Source organism: Rhinatrema bivittatum, chromosome 13 (assembly GCF_901001135.1).
Source record: "Rhinatrema bivittatum chromosome 13, aRhiBiv1.1, whole genome shotgun sequence".
In the NCBI taxonomy this organism is placed as follows: domain Eukaryota; kingdom Metazoa; phylum Chordata; class Amphibia; order Gymnophiona; family Rhinatrematidae; genus Rhinatrema; species Rhinatrema bivittatum.
This window is the reverse complement of record NC_042627.1, coordinates 80,319,053-80,339,487: the sequence shown is the minus strand read 5'-3', so window position 1 is coordinate 80,339,487 and position 20,435 is coordinate 80,319,053. Positions and strand designations below refer to the sequence as shown.

General features: G+C 53.2%; 1 protein-coding gene across 1 annotated transcript in view; it reads right to left on the bottom strand.

The window, feature by feature from the left end:
* Positions 1–749: 749 nt before the first annotated feature.
* The window catches only part of LOC115074756 (IQ domain-containing protein H-like), a 109,979-nt gene continuing 90,293 nt past the window's right edge, over positions 750–20,435 (bottom strand). Inside the window, exons 13-15 of the mRNA XM_029574517.1 lie at positions 13,288–13,560; positions 1,219–1,410; positions 750–881 (exon numbers count right to left, since the gene is read on the bottom strand). Coding sequence (XP_029430377.1) covers positions 750–881; positions 1,219–1,410; positions 13,288–13,560 — 597 coding nt within the window. The remainder of the gene's footprint in view (positions 882–1,218; positions 1,411–13,287; positions 13,561–20,435) is intronic.

Here is a 20,435-nt window from a genome sequence, read left to right as displayed (position 1 = left end):
CCTCTGGCCATGATCCTACCAAAATCTCACAAGCCAGTTCTGGGATAGGATCCCTGCTGGCTGTAGAGGAGATGTTCTTCCCAACATGGTCTCAGGGAATCCTGCTGCTGGGGGTGCTGTGTGGCAGAGCAGATGTTTAATCGGGCTCCTCTCCACCCACTGCATGAGTAGGGATGCTGATCCGACTAGCAGAGAGTGAATAGTCTGTGTTTCTTCTATAGCAAACCCTAATTAGTTACAAAAAAAAACCAATTGTGGTTTTAAAATGACAAGGTATTGATTGCAGTACTCACTAAGTGCAGCTGTAAAGTAATTGTTTAAATATCCATTAATTTAAAGAGAATGAATTAAACATAGTTAGCTGGAAATTGTTCTGTCTGAGCTGAAAATCTAAGGTCTCTATTTTACAAGGAATAAGAGGCTGCTACGCTTCCGAATCCCAGGAAGTGTATTATTTTAATAAGCTTTCGGCCACGGAGCTACACGGGAAAGCGTGGGCTTTATCATAAACTGTTATGCAAATGCAGCTATTTGTAAGTATTAACATAATTTAGTGCTTACAGTCATATTCTCATTTCTAATAATTCCAGTAGAATGGACTTCTCTCGCAGCTCCTAGCCTGCAGGACAGTCTTTCATCAAGAAGCTGAAATTTTTAATAAGCTGCCAGGGTATGTTTTGTACAAGGCTGCCTGGGCCAATGACACAATGTCTTCATTATGGAAAGAAACGAGTTGAGATAATGGGACATTAAAACATGTCTGTGCTCATAAACTGCGGCTTTGATGTACAAACGGGCGCCATTACCACGATGTTCCCTAACAAAGAAGGGATTGAATCCACTGCATTCGGTGGCAGTGCTCTGAGTGGGCTCAGGATCCACTGTGCACAAAGGGAAAAAAGGCACTCCTGCTTGCACAACAGAATCATCTCAGCCGCTGCCACGCATGCAAGATGCTGCAATGGCCCCATTTTCTGCCCTTCATACAAGCAACAGCCATTAACAACAGACAAGTAAGCCCCCAAGCATCTGCTTCTTACTCAGACACACGGATCCTTGCCCGTTTCTCTCCCCTGGAATACTGCACCATGCATAGGGTAAGGACGTCAGTACAGAACGCCAAGCAGTGCCTGCTGTTTGTGAGGTGCGGGTAAGATCCGCACGCCGGATGTGTGGTGTATGACAGAGCAGACTGCAGCCCTGCTCCCTGACACTCACGTGCGCCCATTTCATCTTCCACTTCTCTCGGCCATATCTCTGGAAATCCTTCAGAGCCGCCTTGTAGCACTGCATGTGCATGGCGATGTCGCAGTAAGCGGTGCCATTCCCCCCAAAGCCAGTGTCCATCTTAAAGATCCAGCGCCTCACTTCCAGGTGATCGGTGATCAGCTGACTTAGGGCTTCCAACATCTAGGAGGTCAGAGAGAGGTTTTACATCTGTTAGAACTTCTGATGAGGGAGATGGGAGTCAGAATTAGACCTGAGGCATGGAGAGATAAAGTGACTCCCCAAGGTCACAAAGCATCAGTAGCACAGCGAGGTAAAGGGACTTATCCAAGGTCACACAGAGGTAGCAGAGCTGGGATTAGACCTGAAGCACAGGGAGATCGAGTGACGCCTACTGAGCTCACACAGAGAATAAATGACAAAACTGGGATTAGACCTGAGGCACAGTCAGGCTGATGCAACGCGGGTTTTGGATGTGCATCCACATCCCCTTATTCTATAAGGGGATCAGCGCGTCCAAAACACGTGTTCAACCCCCCCCCCCCCCCCCCGAAAAAACTAATAGCGCTCAACACATGCAAATGCAGGTTGATGAGGTTTATAAGCGATTCTCCCCCGATTAAAAAAAAAAAAAAAAAGTGCGCCTGACGCACAGGTTTTTATTCTCCAAAATTAACGCCTGCCCCGGAACAGCCCAAAAAGTGTCCCGAAAAGCTTGTAAAATTGAGCGTCCGTTTTCCTACCCAGCTGACAGCCGACCTCTCCTGGGCGCCCGCTGCTGAGGAGGTGCCAGGGGTGCACAATATCCCCTAGCGCCTCCTTTTTACTGCAGCACCCGATTTAAATATTAAATTGGGTGCCCTGAAGAGGTCGATCGGCGTCCATTGTCCCTGCGCTGTACTGCATCGGCCTGAGTGAGAGGGTCTGCAACAAAATTCATATGAGATTTAAGGACCTAAATATGTCTGCCCTAGAGGAGAGGAGAATTAGGATAAAGATGCTTACCCTGCACGAGGAAGCCTTTTCCAGTGCAAAGGAAGTTGCAGAACTAGTGATCGGGATATAAAGCTCCAATGGAGCAAAGTCAGGAAATATTTTTTCACAGAAAGGGTAGTGGATGGATGCATAGGCAGATTACTTAATTTTGGGAAGCAAGGGGTAGGGAGGTCAGATTGGAGAGGGGAGGGGAGCATGAGCTGGCCCTAACAGCATTAATTCCCAGGACTCAAACAGCGGCAGCACTGCAAATATTACACCGGGCCTGAAAGGTCCGCCATATCTGCAGCTGGAGAAGGTGTTTGCTGGCAGAATCCCTGCCCTCAGTCGCAGCAGAAGGAAAGAGAAAATGTTCGCACATAAATAAGGATCCCCAAGAAGGCAGACTCTGCGTGCAGTGCAACAATGGAGAAATAGAAAGAAAGATGCGTTTCCTCCTGTACTGAGCAATAAACAAAGACGGCTAACACATTCCAGTCACTAAAAGTGGATCTAAAATCCTTGTTTTCCTACAGTGGGCTGCACGTTTTGGGCTCTAACGCAACACCCACCTCACAGGAGGATAGGAACTTGGTGGCCCCAACATAACATCTCCCCCCTCTCCACACACCCCCATACCGAGAAGAATGATGAGAGAGAAGCCCCCCCCGCTGCTTGAGTGAGAGGGGGAGAAGAGCTGGAGCCAATCGCTCTTCCCCACCATAGACTGGTGCCCCCTCTCACCCAAGCCTTGATCCCGTGCCCCCTTCCCCACCGTATACTCCCCCAGCCCCATCAGACCCCCACCAGTATCTCTCTTCTTTCTCTCCCCAGCCTCAACAGCTTCTCTTTTCCTTCCACCTCCCCAGATCCAACTCTTGGTTTCTCTTTCCTCCTCACCTTACTGCTAAAAACATAAGAAGTGGCTACTGCTGCTGCTTATTTGCCATCCACCTCTGCAGTGTAGTAAATCCCACAGAGGCAGTAACTCGTGTGCCGTGGCCAGGAAAGTACTCCAGCTCCCTATGGCAGCCACACACCCTGGGCTGCAAGCCCCCTGTAACGTGTTCACTCCCTTCCCATGGGTTGTCATGCAACTCATTAAGTGACCTTTTGTAGGGAATGATGGGCACAATTTTACATTATTTGCAAATAGCACCCGATAAAACATTTTTAGTGTGAAATAAATGCTGATTTTCATGAAAACACATTATTGCAGCTTAGTAAATGAGTCCATATAGAGGGGACAGGCTGCTGCCAGGACATAACTCACTGAATATACCCATTAAAGTTATCCGGGGATAACCTTATACCTGCTCTCCACCACGAGAAGCCTTACCCAGCTAACACTGACTCTCGGTGCTACCTGGCCACGTTTAAGCGCCTCCGCACCACTTCTTTTGTATTCAGCTAGGTAATGACTTACCAGGGAAATTCAAAACTCAGGGTTTGGCCGGCTAAGCCCTGAATTTAGCTTGACAAACCCTTTTGAATGTGGACTTCTGCGTTACTATGCGAGATAAAGTGAATCCTCGACATCACACAGAAACTCAGTGGCAGAGCTGGGATGAGAACTAAGAGACTCCTGCAAGGTCACTCAGTCAGGGGTGAGCCCCAGCTCTACTCTGAAAAGCACTGCAGCAGTGCCATGTAAAACTGACAATACTGGAGCCTTTCCATAAGGAATATGTAGGTTCCTCCTGCTCATGGTGGCTCGTTGGAGTGGGGGAGTTGTTAACTAGGACAAGGACTTTACTCTGCTGTAATACAATAGAAGCCAGGCAGTCTGTGGGTAGGGCAAGGTGGGCACCATGAGAGGCACCCTAGGTACCACTGGTATCGCCCACTGGGCTATGGGCCAGGTAGTAGCAGTGCCTGATACACGAAGCTATGTCTCCCCAAAGCCTGCTGGACTGACTCTGCTTTGACATCCCTGCTTATGTCACCTCCACATGCAGAGCCAACAGGAGGCTCAGCGATTGACAGCATATCAACTTCCTCTGCCGCAAACAGGAGGAGAGAGAAGACACAGAAAATGGAAAGGAGACCATGGAAAAGGAAAATTAAGAAGAGGAAGACATTGAAAGCAGAAAATAAAAAAGACCTGGACCAATGCAATTAGAAAAAAAAAAGATGTCCAGACAACAATAGTAGAAAACATAAGAACATAAGAAAATGCCATACTGGGTCAGACCAAGGGTCCATCAAGCCCAGCATCCTGTTTCCAACAGTGGCCAATCCAGGCCACAAGAACCTGGCAAGTACCCAAAAACTAAGTCTATTCCATGTTACCATTGCTAATGGCAGTGGCTATTCTCTAATAGCCATTTAAGTTTAAAATTTTAAGTTTAATATTTGGAATGTGTCAGGGATTGTACACCTCTGATGTCTTTGTATTATGCTCAGTACAGGAGGAAATGCATTTCTGTTTCTTCAACACTGCATGCATACTGAGACTGGTTTCTTAGTTCTTGGTGTTTCTAGGTCAGTTTATGTATGCATAATCTATTTCTAATTTATGGGCATTTATTCTGTATTTGGTGAGGGTCAAAGCTCTGCATGTGTGACAGAGGTGAGGTGAGCTATCTGCTAGTGAGTAGACTCTATGTAGGGATCTGAGGCAGTCAGACTTGTACTATTTTCCTGGTAGGAGTTCTAGGACCTGGTATAATATTTGCAGTGCTGCCTTTCACAGGTAGAGTTGTTGTTGGTTGATTCTTGAAAGTTAGTGCTGTTTTATATGGCAGGTTTGCTGTACAATAAGCTCAACCTTTGTTTTTTGTTGGGTTTTGTGCTATTTCCCACATGCCTGGAACGTGGAGAGTTTGTGTGGTTATGGAGGGGACTCTGGAATTGGTATGATATACTGGGTTTTGAAAATCTTCTGAGAAGGTGTCATTGAGTATTTCTGCTATCATACAGGTTTTATACATCAACAGAAAGTTAAAAATCCCAGTTGGGTGGCATATCTGAATTCCTTATTAATATAAATTGGTCCATCTTTGTTGTGTAAAGTTTGTGAACTTATAAAGTCATAGAAGGGACCATGGTAAAGTGATGAGAAGAGAAGTTGTGTATGAGAAAGTGGAGAGCATGCCTGGAGGGAGGAGAGAGAGAGGAAAAGGAAGGGGAATAGATGGAGGGGGAAAGGAGGAGAGACTCTCTGGAGGTGGGGGTGCCACTGCTAATTTTCACCCAGAGTGCCATTTGTCCTAGAGTCATTCCTGAGAGAAGCCAACATGGTTTCAGGAGAAAATGCAATGCAACATCCTTCGTTCTAACAGAATCGCACCGTAGATTTAAGATTTGTGTTACAAGTTTTGGAATGTATATGATAAACAGAGCTGCAGCCGACACATCCTACAGAAATGGGCTTCTGCTGACAGCCCCCCTGCAGTGAACAGCAGGATCAATAATAGAGTGAAGACAGCACTGGGGGCAGGAATTATGGACTAGATTTTAAGTGGAAATTGAACACTGTCTGAAAACAGGGTCCCTACACTTTGTTTGTTTATCAGGGGAAGTCAATAATCCATCAGGATCACACACAAGCATGTACACAAACATACAGCAGGTGCACAGACTACATTCCTTAACATACTGTGGCTCGTGAGTGAGCTTCATTCCTGTCAAGCTGTGCATAAAACAAAACACATTTGGAGATACTGCCCTGTGAGAAAACATTTTAGTTCTGTTGTCAGCAATTCCTGCCTGAGATTCCATTTCAGTTTGTAAATATTAGCTAAGGTGCAAAACCCCCCAGGATTTTCTGTCATACATTTTGGGCCTAATGTATAGCTGCTGTTCACTGGCATAAAATGGAAGAAGATGCGTTCTCTGATTGTTCAGAGCAGAGTAACCTACCATGGCAGAACTTTGCACAGTGCCAAATAGAGCCAACTCGGGGTGCCACTCGTGCCAGGTGCACTGGGAGATGTGATGCCCTCAGGACTCCAGAAGTATGATGAAATGCTTCAGCGTACGCACTGTGATGCAATACTACAGGGTCCAAAACAGCCCTGCAGCCTTTCCTTCTGACATAAACTTTCCTGTCTCAGCATCTGTCCTGCTCTCCCAGCTAAAGGTGCATGGAAGATGGTGCACATTCGGTTAATGCAGCCCTGCTACTGGTCAGTGATTTGCAGCCAGGGATTTCAGTGCATTATATGGTGCCTCTCTCACAAATCACAATGCTCAGTTCTTCTCCGCATACTAGAAAACTGCCAAGCTATGAAACTGCTCCAGTTCTAGAATCCCCACCTGGAAGGGGCACCGTTAGGCACAGGGCCCATGCCCCAAGTCTCAGCTGCCGCAGTAAAAAAGTAAAAACCCAAAATGTTTCTCTTCTGATTCACCCTGCAGTGCATTGGTGGCAAGATCCCATCCTCAGAGCACAGCTTGTGTGAGGGAGGGGTCGGCCTGGTAGGCAGTACTAGCGGTGACCAGAGCTGCCTTCTTTCCAGCTCCAAAGGCCGAGAAGATACAGAGCAATCACCACTACAGTGCAGGCTGCAGGAACTCAGAGCATGCGTAGTCCTGTCGGTCCCCGTGGTCCCCTCCTCATGTACTTCCATTATGTTGCGGACGTGGACCCTTAGACTGAAGGGGAGTTGGTGCAACCACAGGGAGAAACCCTGGAGGTCCCCACCATCAGCTGGCAGAGCTGGCAGTAGCAGAGGCCCAACTGGAGCTTCGCCAATAGCAGCCCACATTCCCCTTAGGTTGAGCTCTCGGCTGCGGGGCCAGCTGGTCTTAGGAGGTGAAGATCCGTCACGATGAAGTTGTTGTAGACCAGCAAGCAGAGTCAGACAAGCAGTGACCAGGACAGACAGCAGTCAACAGGGTCAAGTTCGGGCTGTAGTCAGAGGCAAGCAGCGTACTTGCAATTCAGGCAGAAGTCTGGGCAGGTGAGTTCAGTCAGGAGCAGAAGCAGGCAGTGGTCAGGACCAGGCAGAGGCCAAGCAGCACTGAGGTCCAATCCGAGGTCAAACCAAAAGTCCGGTCCAAGTCAAAGTCAGAAGTCCAATCCGAAGAGACAAGAGGATGACGAGGGACCACAGGAGCAAGATGAGATGCTGAAGGCAAACGAAGGAAAGACTGACCATGAAGACAGGATCTCAGGAGACAAACCAGAGGGCCAAAGAACAAGGAACAAGACACAGGATAACAGAAAAGACACACAGCAGAAACCAGGAAGCTGGAACTAGGAATCAGGAACCAGAAACCAGGAATGCAGAAGCAAAGTACTACACCAGAAGGAGAGGTGTTCAGGCAGTCTTTAAATACTGTTGGCCCATGTCATCAAAGGGTGCCACGGGGATTTCCCACTGCGGGCCCTTTAAATTTGCATCAGTCGGGCATGTGTGTGCCTAAGGGATTCCCCAGCGGTAGCGGCGGTGTTGGCCTAGCTGCGTTGCGGTGGCTTGGAGTGGCAGAGCCAGGAAGGACAACCACATTGGAGGTATGTCCCTGGAGGCCCAGGCTGGAGATGAGAGCAGCGGTCCATGCGGGCCTGCTGAGCGCCAGTTGCCCCCAGTTTTTGTAAATCAGCCTCATCTCCATGTCCAACAATTCCCATTCTCCTGAGTCGAGAAGACTGCGACGGAGAAAAATGGGCCTGAATGTTCTCGATCCCTGCGATGTGAGATGCTGCTATTTGAACTTAGATGCTGTTCCGCCCAAAGGATTAACTCCTGAGCCTCCTGTGCCACTGAATGACTCTTGGTGCCGCCCTGCCGACTGATGTAAGCTACGGCTGTCGCATTGTCCGACAGAACTCATACCGAGCAATCCTGAACCAATGGCCAAAAGGCAAGTAACGCTAAGTGTACCACCCTGGTCTCAAGTGATTGATAGATCAAGAAGCTTCTTCCTCCGACCAGGTGCCCTGGGCCGCTTTTCTCTGGCCTTACTATGGGATTGGGTCATCCTTACTACCAATGCCAGTCTTTCTGGCTCCCCAGCCAGAAAGACTGGCATCGGTAGTAAGGATGACCCAATCCGGGACCTCTGGCACCACTCCCCACACCAGGTTGGGCATCTAAAGCCACCAAGGACTCTCCCTGGCCTGAGGAGTGAGGGATACAGGTTGATGAAATTCCTCTGATAACGGACTCCTCTGTGCCAGAAGAGCTCTCTGAAGCAGCCGCTTATGAGCAAAGGCACACGGCACCAGGTCCAGAGTGGACGTCATCGAACCAAGAACCTGCAAGAAGTCTCAAGCTCTGGGAATCCGCAACCGTGACAACTGCCGAATCTGATCTTGTAATTTGCACACTCTCTCCTTCGTCAGGAAAACCTTCCCCTGACTTGTGTCGAAACGCGCTCCAATATGCCAGATTCTGGGACGGGATCAAGTGGCTCTTGGTTAAATTCACCATCCAGCCTAGGGATTGCAGAGTCCAAATAACTGTGTGAATGGCAGAGTGACAACTGTCCTCTGATTTGGCCAGTATGAGTCAATCATCAAGATAAGGATGGACCAGGATGCCCTGACGCAGCAAAGTCGCCACCATAACCACCATGACTTTGGTGAAGGTACGGGGAGGGGGGGGCCGTGGCCAGCCCAAACGGAAGCGCCTGAAATACTGCCCCATGACCATGAACCTCAGGTATCATTGATGATCTTTCCGAATTGGAACGTGTAGGAACACTTCTGACAGGTCCAGAGATGCCAGGACTCCTGAGCGTGCACAGCTGCTATCACCGATCGCAGTTTCCATGTGAAACTGGGGAATCCTCAAGGCCACATTCACTCTCTTCAAGTCTCGGATGGGGCGAAAGATTCCCTCTTTCTTTGGGACCACGAAGTAAATGGAATAACAACCTGTCCGAATTTTGTCGTGAGGCACGGGGACCATGGCCCCCAAGCTCTGCAACCTGTCTAAAGTCTCCACCGCCCATTGCTTTTGCAACAAACCGCAGGTCGTGCACAGGACGAGCAAATTCTAACTCGTAACAGACTTATCACACTGAGAACCCAGATCCTGGGTGATCTTGGTTCACTTCTCATAAAAGTGAGTCAAAAGACCCCTATAAAAGGAACGATGGGGTGGACCGGCCTCACCTCATTGTGCAGCTTTGGACCCCAAGGATCCCCTGCTGCTGCGGGGGCTGAAGGGCCGACATCCTCCTCGAAAGGACTGCCCCCAGGCTGACCGTGAGACGAAAAGGCTTGTTGCATCGTTGAAGTCCCCTCGGTTGACGATGCCCCCGAAGCGACCAGCCCGGAGCTGGCCACTGGAGATAAGACGGGAGGATCCTCCCCTCCCTGTGGTACCTCGAACCCCCCTTGCTGCGCCAAAAAGGTCTGGTGCAGAAGTAAAATAAATTCTGGTGAGAAGAGGCGTGGCGTTGCGGTGACAGCTGTAGACCTCCACATGTCCTCTCCTGCGGGTGTAGGACTCGTCCCTAGAGGTCCCTGAGTCCCCCTATCCCCCAACAGGACCCGGGTGGACCAGGGAAACTTCCACATCAGGCCCAGATATCGTGGGCCTGTACTCTGGGGGCTCCAAAATGGCCACCATTCCCATGGGTACTGTGGGGTGTCCATCTGGTATCCCTCCCCTCCTTGAGGTCACTTACGTGACTGTTTTTCTTGGGCTCCTTTTCCCTCACTTTCCCTCAACTGTTTGTAACTTGCTGAATTGAGTTGGACAGCTCTCTTCACTTTCAGGAGGGGGAACTTTTAGTGAGGCTCCTTCTTTAAATTAAAAAAAAAAAAAAAAGAAATGACAGGAACCAAGGCAGAGGCAGCACAGCAGTGAGGTCAGCTCCCCCCTCCCCTGCACGTTTTTTCTTTTCTTCTCCCGGAGTGTTTTTCATTTGGTTCTCAGTGATTTTCCCTCTTTCTTTCTGCTGGCGGTTTTTTCTTTGCTGCACCGATGGTCAGAGAAGCGTGCTGCCATGCGTGCGGAGCGCCTCCCGCATGCTTGAATCGCCGCGGTCTTTGTGCAGCTTGTGTTTCAGGGGGGAGGGGCCCTCCGAACTCCCTCCACCTGTGAAGGGTATCGGCTTCTGCTGCACAGGAGGCTTATGAATAAAATGAGAAGCTTGGGAGTCAGCTCCAAGGTGCCTGCGTGGATCACAAACTGGTTGATGGATAGAAGACAGCGGGTGATGGTAAACGGAACCTGCGCTGAAGAAAGAATGGTGTTAAGTGGAGCGCCACAGGGATCGGTTTTATGACCAGATCTGTTCAATATCTTTGTGAGCGACACTGCGGAAGGGATAGAAGGTGAAGTTTGTCTATTTGTGGATGATACTAAGATCTACAACAGAGTGGACATGCCGGAAGGAGTAGAGACAATGAGACATGTCAACTGGGATTCAATGACAAGAAGTGCAGAGTCCTGCATCTGGGGTGTGGTAATCCAAAAGAGCTGTATGAGGTGGGGGGTGAAGGGCTGATGTGCATGGAGCAAGAGAGGGACCTTGGGGTGACAGTGTCTGGTGATCTGAAGATGGCGAAGCAATGAGACAAGGTGATAGCTAAAGCCAGAAGAAAGCTGGGCTGCTTAGAGAGAGGAATATCGAGTAAGAAAAGGGAAGTGATTATCCCCTTGTACAGGTCCTTGGTGAGGCCACACCTGGAGGACTGTGTTCAGTTCTGGAGCCTTTATCTCAAAAGGGACAGAGAAAGGATGGAGGCGGTCCAGAGAAGGGCGACCAAAATGGTGGGGGCTCTCCATCAAATGACTTATGAGGAGAAGATGAAAGACCTAAATATGTACATCCTGGAAGAGAGGAGGTGCAGGGGAGATAGGATACAGACCTTCAGATACCTGAAAGGTTTTAATGATGCACATTAGATAAACCATTTCCGTGGGAAAGAAATCAGTAGAACTAGGGGTCATGAAATGAAACTCCAGGGAGGACGACTCAGAACCAACGTCAGGAAATATTTCTTCACAGAGAAGGTGGTGGAGGCCCGGAGGAGGTGGAGAAAACAAAAACGGTGAAAGATTTCAAAGGGGCGTGGGATAGACACTGTGGATCCCTAGGGACTATAGGATGGAAATGAAGAGGGAAGTGCATGGGGGTGACTCGCTGTGTGGCTGTTGCTACCCTTGGCCGGTGGCCTTCATGCCGTCAGTCAGCTCCAATATTGCTCTTTGCTTTAATGATAGGAAAAAAAAAAATGGGGGGGGGGGGGGCGGGAGGGCAGAATAACAGACTCAGACGGCAGTCAACGAGGACACTGGATTTTGGGGTCTGGGAACACAGGTAGGAGGGGGGGTAACTTGCTGCTGCGGCTGTTGACGCCGTTTGGTCCTTTTCTGCCATCATTTCCATGTTTAGGTCTCTGCCAGATTTAAAGGCAGGGGGCTGTGCTGTGGGGGTGATGCATGAAATGGCACTTTGGCTTGTCACTCCTCCATGTATTGCTCGCCTCTCTAATGGACGGAGGTACTGAGTGGGCCCCAGAATGGGTGCACGGTCAGGCAGGGCACAGCGCAGGAAGGGTGACGTCCTCAGTGTGGGTTTCCCTGCAATTAAGGGTCAGAGCTGCAGCTTCACTGGGTCACTCGCAGCGGGAGATGGAGGGAACTGACACTGCTCGTAAATGGAGGGAGGCAGGACAAGAACGAAGAGCCGTTGTTTACTGTGCTTGGAGCGGGCCTCTGTCTGTGCCCTGCCCCAGTCTCTGCACCACGGAATAAGGGCGGATTACTGGGTAGAGTGGGGACCTGGGGATTCAGGGGATACGAGAGGAACAATGGGAGGAATTGGGGGCCAGGGAGAGAAGGAACTTAAAAGACAGAGTAAGGATTGTGGGGCCTGTGCCCCAGCCCCGGCTACGCGGAGAAGAAGAGCACAGCAGAGAACATAGTAAAACCCAGGAGGTCAATATTCAAAGGCATTTAACCAGATATATCCTCAGGACTTATCCTGCTTTTAGCTGGACAAATCAATATCGGACTGAAATTTAGGAGGCATTTAGGGAGCATTCTGGGGTGGAGTTGAGTTGACTAACTTATCTGGCTAAGAGCAGGATTAACTTTAACCTTAACCAGTTATATTCAAAAGAATAGAGCTAGTTAAGTGATGAAAAATACACCCACTGCCAAATCTCGGGCCTGCAGGCGCAGTCCTCCCCTCCCCCTAAAGGAAATGCATATTGAAAAGCGACAGATCACTGCCAGCTTTCACCATGCTGACGAGCCTCTGGCCAGCTCCTCTTCCCTATTCTCCCTCTCCCCTCCCTGCTACTCCAACCCCAGTGCTATTTCTCTGTACAAAAAAAAGTGCCGAGACTCACAGGGCAGAGGGGCAAGAGGTGAGAGGGAAGGAGCAGCCATTCAGCCATAGATATTTTAAAAGACTGGCGGGCAGGGTAGGATTCAGCCACGAGTCCCACCTGAGTGGGAGCTTTTTAAACCTTGCTTGGTACCCGGATAACTCTGAAACCTACCTGGCGATATTCAAGCCTAGCCGGTTAGGTTTCAAAGTTATCAGTTGGATGGCTTCATTTGAGGATATTCTGTTAAATAACTTTGATAACTCATCTAGCTAACCTTAGCTAGTTAAGTTATCCGGTTTTTAAATTTTGGCCTCTGTATATCTAGAAATGAAACATGTAGCATTTTCAAAGATGCGCTGAATGGTTTATTTTAACCGATTAGCTTTAGGAAAAGTTTCAGCCTAACCTAACCGGCTAGGTTTTCAGCAGAAGTTTCCCTAAATCTGATCAGTCCAACTTTGCCAGCTGTTTGTGTGGCTGCTGGTTACAAGTGAATAAGCACCCACAACTGAAAGCAGGCCGTTCATGTAGCTGACTTATCTGGATATGTTATTACTGGCTAAGTTAAACCTGCTCATTGGCAGGTAAAACTTGCCCACATAACTTAGCCAGCTAAGGCTAAATATTGCTACTTAGCCAGATAAGTTATCCAGCTAAGTAGCTTATCCGGCTATCGCACGCTGAACGCACTTTCAATATCGGGCTCTAAGTGATAAGCCTGCCCCTTTCATGCCTTGAGATTGGTTACACTTAGCCAGTTAGTGGGGTGAAATGGTTTAAAGCATGTTCCAGCTGCCGGCTGCTGTTAGATGTAGCCTTAGTGAGATGATCGTGTACACTACCTGCTGTAGGCTGTGGATGTCGTAATCCCCGGGAGGAGTTGGCACCCCTGCACTGGCAAAGATCCTTTTACTTCCAGACTTGGTGTTGTACAGCTGTGCCACACCTGGCTCAGACCCCAGCACGGGGACATTGAGTATGTCGGCCACGGCCAAGTCATCCAGATGAAGGAGTCCTCCTACGATGTAAGCTTCTTTCCCTTGCGTCAGGAGCTTGATTCGCTGCAAAGTCCTGGGACTGTATTTTAGCAGAGTGGCTAGACACATGGAATGGCTCTGGGAAAGGAAGCAGATCAAAGCTGGCAATGGAACAGAACAAAAGTGCCCAGATCCCATTCCTGTCCCAAATCTGTCTGTGGCAGGAGGAGTAATAGGAGAAGGCTTATACACAGGTATTCTTTGAGCTCAGGCAAAAGCTATTCCTGCAGCTCAGATACAGACTTCTTCATATGCTGGGAAAAGACTGCATGTTCGCATTTTGAGATATCCACTGGATAAAGTGACTGTAATAATAGGCAGGCAGTGAAAGGAATGCAGTGTTATTCTGAGGAGCGCTGCAGGGAATGTGGATCCCTCACACCTGAGTGTAATACTGAGGAGCGCTGCAGGGAATGTGGATCCCTCACACCTGAGTGTAATACTGAGGAGCGCTGCAGGGAATGTGGATCCCTCACACCTGAGTGTAATACTGAGGAGCGCTGCAGGGAATGTGGATCCCTCACACCTGAGTGTAATACTGAGGAGCGCTGCAGGGAATGTGGATCCCTCACACCTGAGTGTAGTGCCGGGGAGCATTGCAGGGAGTCTGGGACCCTCACACCTGAGTGTAGTGCCGGGGAGCATTGCAGGGAGTCTGGGACCCCCACACCTGAGTGTAGTACCGGGGAGCACTGCAGGGAGTCTGGGACCCTCACACCTGAGTGTAGTACCGGGGAGCACTGCAGGGAGTCTGGGACCCCCACACCTGAGTGTAGTACCGAGGAGCATTGCAGGGAGTCTGGGACCCCCACACCTGAGTGTAGTACCAGGGAGCACTGCAGAGTCTGGGACCCTCACACCTGAGTGTAGTACCAGGGAGCACTGCAGAGTCTGGGACCCTCACACCTGAGTGTAGTGCCGGGGAGCATTGCAGGGAGTCTGGGACCCCCACACCTGAGTGTAGTGCCGGGGAGCATTGCAGGGAGTCTGGGACCCCCACACCTGAGTGTAGTGCCGGGGAGCATTGCAGGGAGTCTGGGACCCCCACACCTGAGTGTAGTACCGGGGAGCATTGCAGGGAGTCTGGGACCCCCACACCTGAGTGTAGTACCGAGGAGCATTGCAGGGAGTCTGGGACCCTCACACCTGAGTGTAGTGCCGGGGAGCACTGCAGAGTGTGGGACCCTCACACCTGAGTGTAGTACCGAGGAGCATTGCAGGGAGTCTGGGACCCTCACACCTGAGTGTAGTGCCGGGGAGCACTGCAGAGTGTGGGACCCTCACACCTGAGTGTAGTGCCGGGGAGCATTGCAGGGAGTCTGGGACCCCCACACCTGAGTGTAGTACCGGGGAGCATTGCAGGGAGTCTGGGACCCCCACACCTGAGTGTAGTACCGGGGAGCACTGCAGGGAGTCTGGGACCCCCACACCTGAGTGTAGTACCGGGGAGCATTGCAGGGAGTCTGGGACCCCCACACCTGAGTGTAGTGCCGGGGAGCATTGCAGGGAGTCTGGGACCCTCACACCTGAGTGTAGTACCGGGGAGCATTACAGGGAGTCTGGGACCCTCACACCTGAGTGTAGTACTGGGGAGCACTGCAGAGTGTGGGACCCTCACACCTGAGTGTAGTGCCGGGGAGCACTGCAGGGAGTCTGGGACCCTCACACCTGAGTGTAGTGCCGGGGAGCACTGCAGGGAGTCTGGGACCCCCACACCTGAGTGTAGTACCGGGGAGCATTGCAGGGAGTCTGGGACCCCCACACCTGAGTGTAGTACCGGGGAGCACTGCAGGGAGTCTGGGACCCCCACACCTGAGTGTAGTACCGGGGAGCACTGCAGGGAGTCTGGGACCCCCACACCTGAGTGTAGTACCGGGGAGCACTGCAGGGAGTCTGGGACCCTCACACCTGTGTGTAGTGCCGGGGAGCATTGCAGGGAGTCTGGGACCCTCACACCTGAGTGTAGTGCCGGGGAGCATTGCAGGGAGTCTGGGACCCCCACACCTGAGTGTAGTACCGAGGAGCATTGCAGGGAGTCTGGGACCCTCACACCTGAGTGTAGTACTGGGGAGCATTGCAGGGAGTCTGGGACCCTCACACCTGAGTGTAGTACTGGGGAGCATTGCAGGGAGTCTGGGACCCTCACACCTGAGTGTAGTACCGGGGAGCACTGCAGGGAGTCTGGGACCCTCACACCTGAGTGTAGTACCGGGGAGCACTGCAGGGAGTCTGGGACCCTCACACCTGAGTGTAGTACCTGGGAGCACTGCAGGGAGTCTGGGACCCTCACACCTGAGTGTAGTACCGGGGAGCACTGCAGGCAGTCTGGGACCCTCACACCTGAGTGTAGTACCGGGGAGCATTGCAGGGAGTCTGGGACCCCCACACCTGAGTGTAGTACTGGGGAGCACTGCAGAGTGTGGGACCCTCACACCTGAGTGTAGTGCCGGGGAGCACTGCAGGGAGTCTGGGACCCTCACACCTGAGTGTAGTACCGGGGAGCATTGCAGGGAGTCTGGGACCCTCACACCTGAGTGTAGTACCGGGGAGCATTGCAGGGAGTCTGGGACCCTCACACCTGAGTGTAGTACTGGGGAGCACTGCAGAGTGTGGGACCCTCACACCTGAGTGTAGTGCCGGGGAGCACTGCAGGGAGTCTGGGACCCTCACACCTGAGTGTAGTGCCGGGGAGCACTGCAGGGAGTCTGGGACCCTCACACCTGAGTGTAGTGCCGGGGAGCACTGCAGGGAGTCTGGGACCCCCACACCTGAGTGTAGTACCGGGGAGCATTGCAGGGAGTCTGGGACCCCCACACCTGAGTGTAGTACCGGGGAGCACTGCAGGGAGTCTGGGACCCCCACACCTGAGTGTAGTACCGGGGAGCACTGCAGGGAGTCTGGGACCCCCACACCTGAGTGTAGTACCGGGGAGCACTGCAGGGAGTCTGGGACCCCCACACCTGAGTGTAGTGCCGGGGAGCACTGCAGGGAGTCTGGGACCCTCACACCTGAGTGTAGTACCGGGGAGCATTGCAGGGAGTCTGGGACCCCCACACCTGAGTGTAGTACCGGGGAGCATTGCAGGGAGTCTGGGACCCTCACACCTGAGTGTAGTACCGGGGAGCATTGCAGGGAGTCTGGGACCCCCACACCTGAGTGTAGTACCGGGGAGCACTGCAGAGTGTGGGACCCTCACACCTGAGTGTAGTGCCGGGGAGTATTGCAGGGAGTCTGGGACCCTCACACCTGAGTGTAGTACCGGGGAGCATTGCAGGGAGTCTGGGACCCCCACACCTGAGTGTAGTGCCGGGGAGCATTGCAGGGAGTCTGGGACCCTCACACCTGAGTGTAGTACTGGGGAGCACTGCAGAGTCTGGGACCCCGACACCTGAGTGTAGTGCCGGGGAGCACTGCAGGGAGTCTGGGACCCCCACACCTGAGTGTAGTACCGGGGAGCATTGCAGGGAGTCTGGGACCCCCACACCTGAGTGTAGTGCCGGGGAGCATTGCAGGGAGTCTGGGACCCCCACACCTGAGTGTAGTGCCGGGGAGCATTGCAGGGAGTCTGGGACCCTCACACCTGAGTGTAGTACTGGGGAGCACTGCAGAGTCTGGGACCCCGACACCTGAGTGTAGTGCCGGGGAGCACTGCAGGGAGTCTGGGACCCCCACACCTGAGTGTAGTACCGGGGAGCATTGCAGGGAGTCTGGGACCCCCACACCTGAGTGTAGTGCCGGGGAGCATTGCAGGGAGTCTGGGACCCCCACACCTGAGTGTAGTGCCGGGGAGCATTGCAGGGAGTCTGGGACCCCCACACCTGAGTGTAGTACCGGGGAGCATTGCAGGGAGTCTGGGACCCCCACACCTGAGTGTAGTACCGGGGAGCATTGCAGGGAGTCTGGGACCCTCACACCTGAGTGTAGTACTGGGGAGCACTGCAGAGTGTGGGACCCTCACACCTGAGTGTAGTGCCGGGGAGCACTGCAGGGAGTCTGGGACCCCCACACCTGAGTGTAGTACCGGGGAGCATTGCAGGGAGTCTGGGACCCCCACACCTGAGTGTAGTACCGGGGAGCATTGCAGGGAGTCTGGGACCCCCACACCTGAGTGTAGTACCGGGGAGCATTGCAGGGAGTCTGGGACCCTCACACCTGAGTGTAGTACTGGGGAGCACTGCAGAGTGTGGGACCCTCACACCTGAGTGTAGTGCCGGGGAGCACTGCAGGGAGTCTGGGACCCCCACACCTGAGTGTAGTACCGGGGAGCATTGCAGGGAGTCTGGGACCCCCACACCTGAGTGTAGTACCGGGGAGCATTGCAGGGAGTCTGGGACCCTCACACCTGAGTGTAGTACCGGGGAGCATTGCAGGGAGTCTGGGACCCCCACACCTGAGTGTAGTACCGGGGAGCACTGCAGGGAGTCTGGGACCCTCACACCTGTGTGTAGTACCGGGGAGCATTGCAGGGAGTCTGGGACCCCCACACCTGAGTGTAGTACCGGGGAGCATTGCAGGGAGTCTGGGACCCTCACACCTGAGTGTAGTACCGGGGAGCATTGCAGGGAGTCTGGGACCCCCACACCTGAGTGTAGTACCGGGGAGCACTGCAGAGTGTGGGACCCTCACACCTGAGTGTAGTACCGGGGAGTATTGCAGGGAGTCTGGGACCCTCACACCTGAGTGTAGTACCGGGGAGCATTGCAGGGAGTCTGGGACCCCCACACCTGAGTGTAGTGCCGGGGAGCATTGCAGGGAGTCTGGGACCCTCACACCTGAGTGTAGTACCGGGGAGCACTGCAGAGTCTGGGACCCCGACACCTGAGTGTAGTGCCGGGGAGCACTGCAGGGAGTCTGGGACCCCCACACCTGAGTGTAGTACCGGGGAGCATTGCAGGGAGTCTGGGACCCCCACACCTGAGTGTAGTACCGGGGAGCATTGCAGGGAGTCTGGGACCCTCACACCTGAGTGTAGTACCGGGGAGCATTGCAGGGAGTCTGGGACCCCCACACCTGAGTGTAGTGCCGGGGAGCATTGCAGGGAGTCTGGGACCCCCACACCTGAGTGTAGTACCGAGGAGCATTGCAGGGAGTCTGGGACCCTCACACCTGAGTGTAGTACCGGGGAGCATTGCAGGGAGTCTGGGACCCTCACACCTGAGTGTAGTACCAGGGAGCACTGCAGAGTGTGGGACCCTCACACCTGAGTGTAGTGCCGGGGAGCATTGCAGGGAGTCTGGGACCCCCACACCTGAGTGTAGTACCGGGGAGCATTGCAGGGAGTCTGGGACCCTCACACCTGAGTGTAGTACCGGGGAGCATTGCAGGGAGTCTGGGACCCTCACACCTGAGTGTAGTACCGGGGAGCACTGCAGGGAGTCTGGGACCCTCACACCTGAGTGTAGTACCGGGGAGCACTGCAGAGTGTGGGACCCTCACACCTGAGTGTAGTACCGGGGAGCATTGCAGGGAGTCTGGGACCCTCACACCTGAGTGTAGTACCGGGGAGCATTGCAGGGAGTCTGGGACCCCCACACCTGAGTGTAGTGCCGGGGAGCATTGCAGGGAGTCTGGGACCCTCACACCTGAGTGTAGTACTGGGGAGCACTGCAGAGTCTGGGACCCCGACACCTGAGTGTAGTGCCGGGGAGCACTGCAGGGAGTCTGGGACCCCCACACCTGAGTGTAGTACCGGGGAGCATTGCAGGGAGTCTGGGACCCCCACACCTGAGTGTAGTACCGGGGAGCATTGCAGGGAGTCTGGGACCCTCACACCTGAGTGTAGTACCGGGGAGCATTGCAGGGAGTCTGGGACCCCCACACCTGAGTGTAGTGCCGGGGAGCATTGCAGGGAGTCTGGGACCCCCACACCTGAGTGTAGTGCCGGGGAGCATTGCAGGGAGTCTGGGACCCTCACACCTGAGTGTAGTACCGGGGAGCATTGCAGGGAGTCTGGGACCCTCACACCTGAGTGTAGTACCGGGGAGCACTGCAGGGAGTCTGGGACCCTCACACCTGAGTGTAGTACCAGGGAGCACTGCAGAGTGTGGGACCCTCACACCTGAGTGTAGTGCCGGGGAGCATTGCAGGGAGTCTGGGACCCCCACACCTGAGTGTAGTACCGGGGAGCATTGCAGGGAGTCTGGGACCCTCACACCTGAGTGTAGTACCGGGGAGCACTGCAGGGAGTCTGGGACCCTCACACCTGAGTGTAGTACCGGGGAGCATTGCAGGGAGTCTGGGACCCTCACACCTGAGTGTAGTGCCGGGGAGCATTGCAGGGAGTCTGGGACCCTCACACCTGAGTGTAGTGCCGGGGAGCATTGCAGGGAGTCTGGGACCCTCACACCTGAGTGTAGTACCAGGGAGCACTGCAGAGTGTGGGACCCTCACACCTGAGTGTAGTGCCGGGGAGCATTGCAGGGAGTCTGGGACCCCCACACCTGAGTGTAGTACCGGGGAGCATTGCAGGGAGTCTGGGACCCTCACACCTGAGTGTAGTACCGGGGAGCACTGCAGGGAGTCTGGGACCCTCACACCTGAGTGTAGTACTGGGGAGCACTGCAGAGTGTGGGACCCTCACACCTGAGTGTAGTACCGGGGAGCATTGCAGGGAGTCTGGGACCCTCACACCTGAGTGTAGTACTGGGGAGCATTACAGGGAGTCTGGGACCCTCACACCTGAGTGTAGTACTGGGGAGCACTGCAGAGTCTGGGACCCCCACACCTGAGTGTAGTACCGGGGAGCATTGCAGGGAGTCTGGGACCCTCACACCTGAGTGTAGTGCCGGGGAGCATTGCAGGGAGTCTGGGACCCCCACACCTGAGTGTAGTACCGGGGAGCATTGCAGGGAGTCTGGGACCCCCACACCTGAGTGTAGTACCGGGGAGCATTGCAGGGAGTCTGGGACCCCCACACCTGAGTGTAGTACCGGGGAGCATTGCAGGGAGTCTGG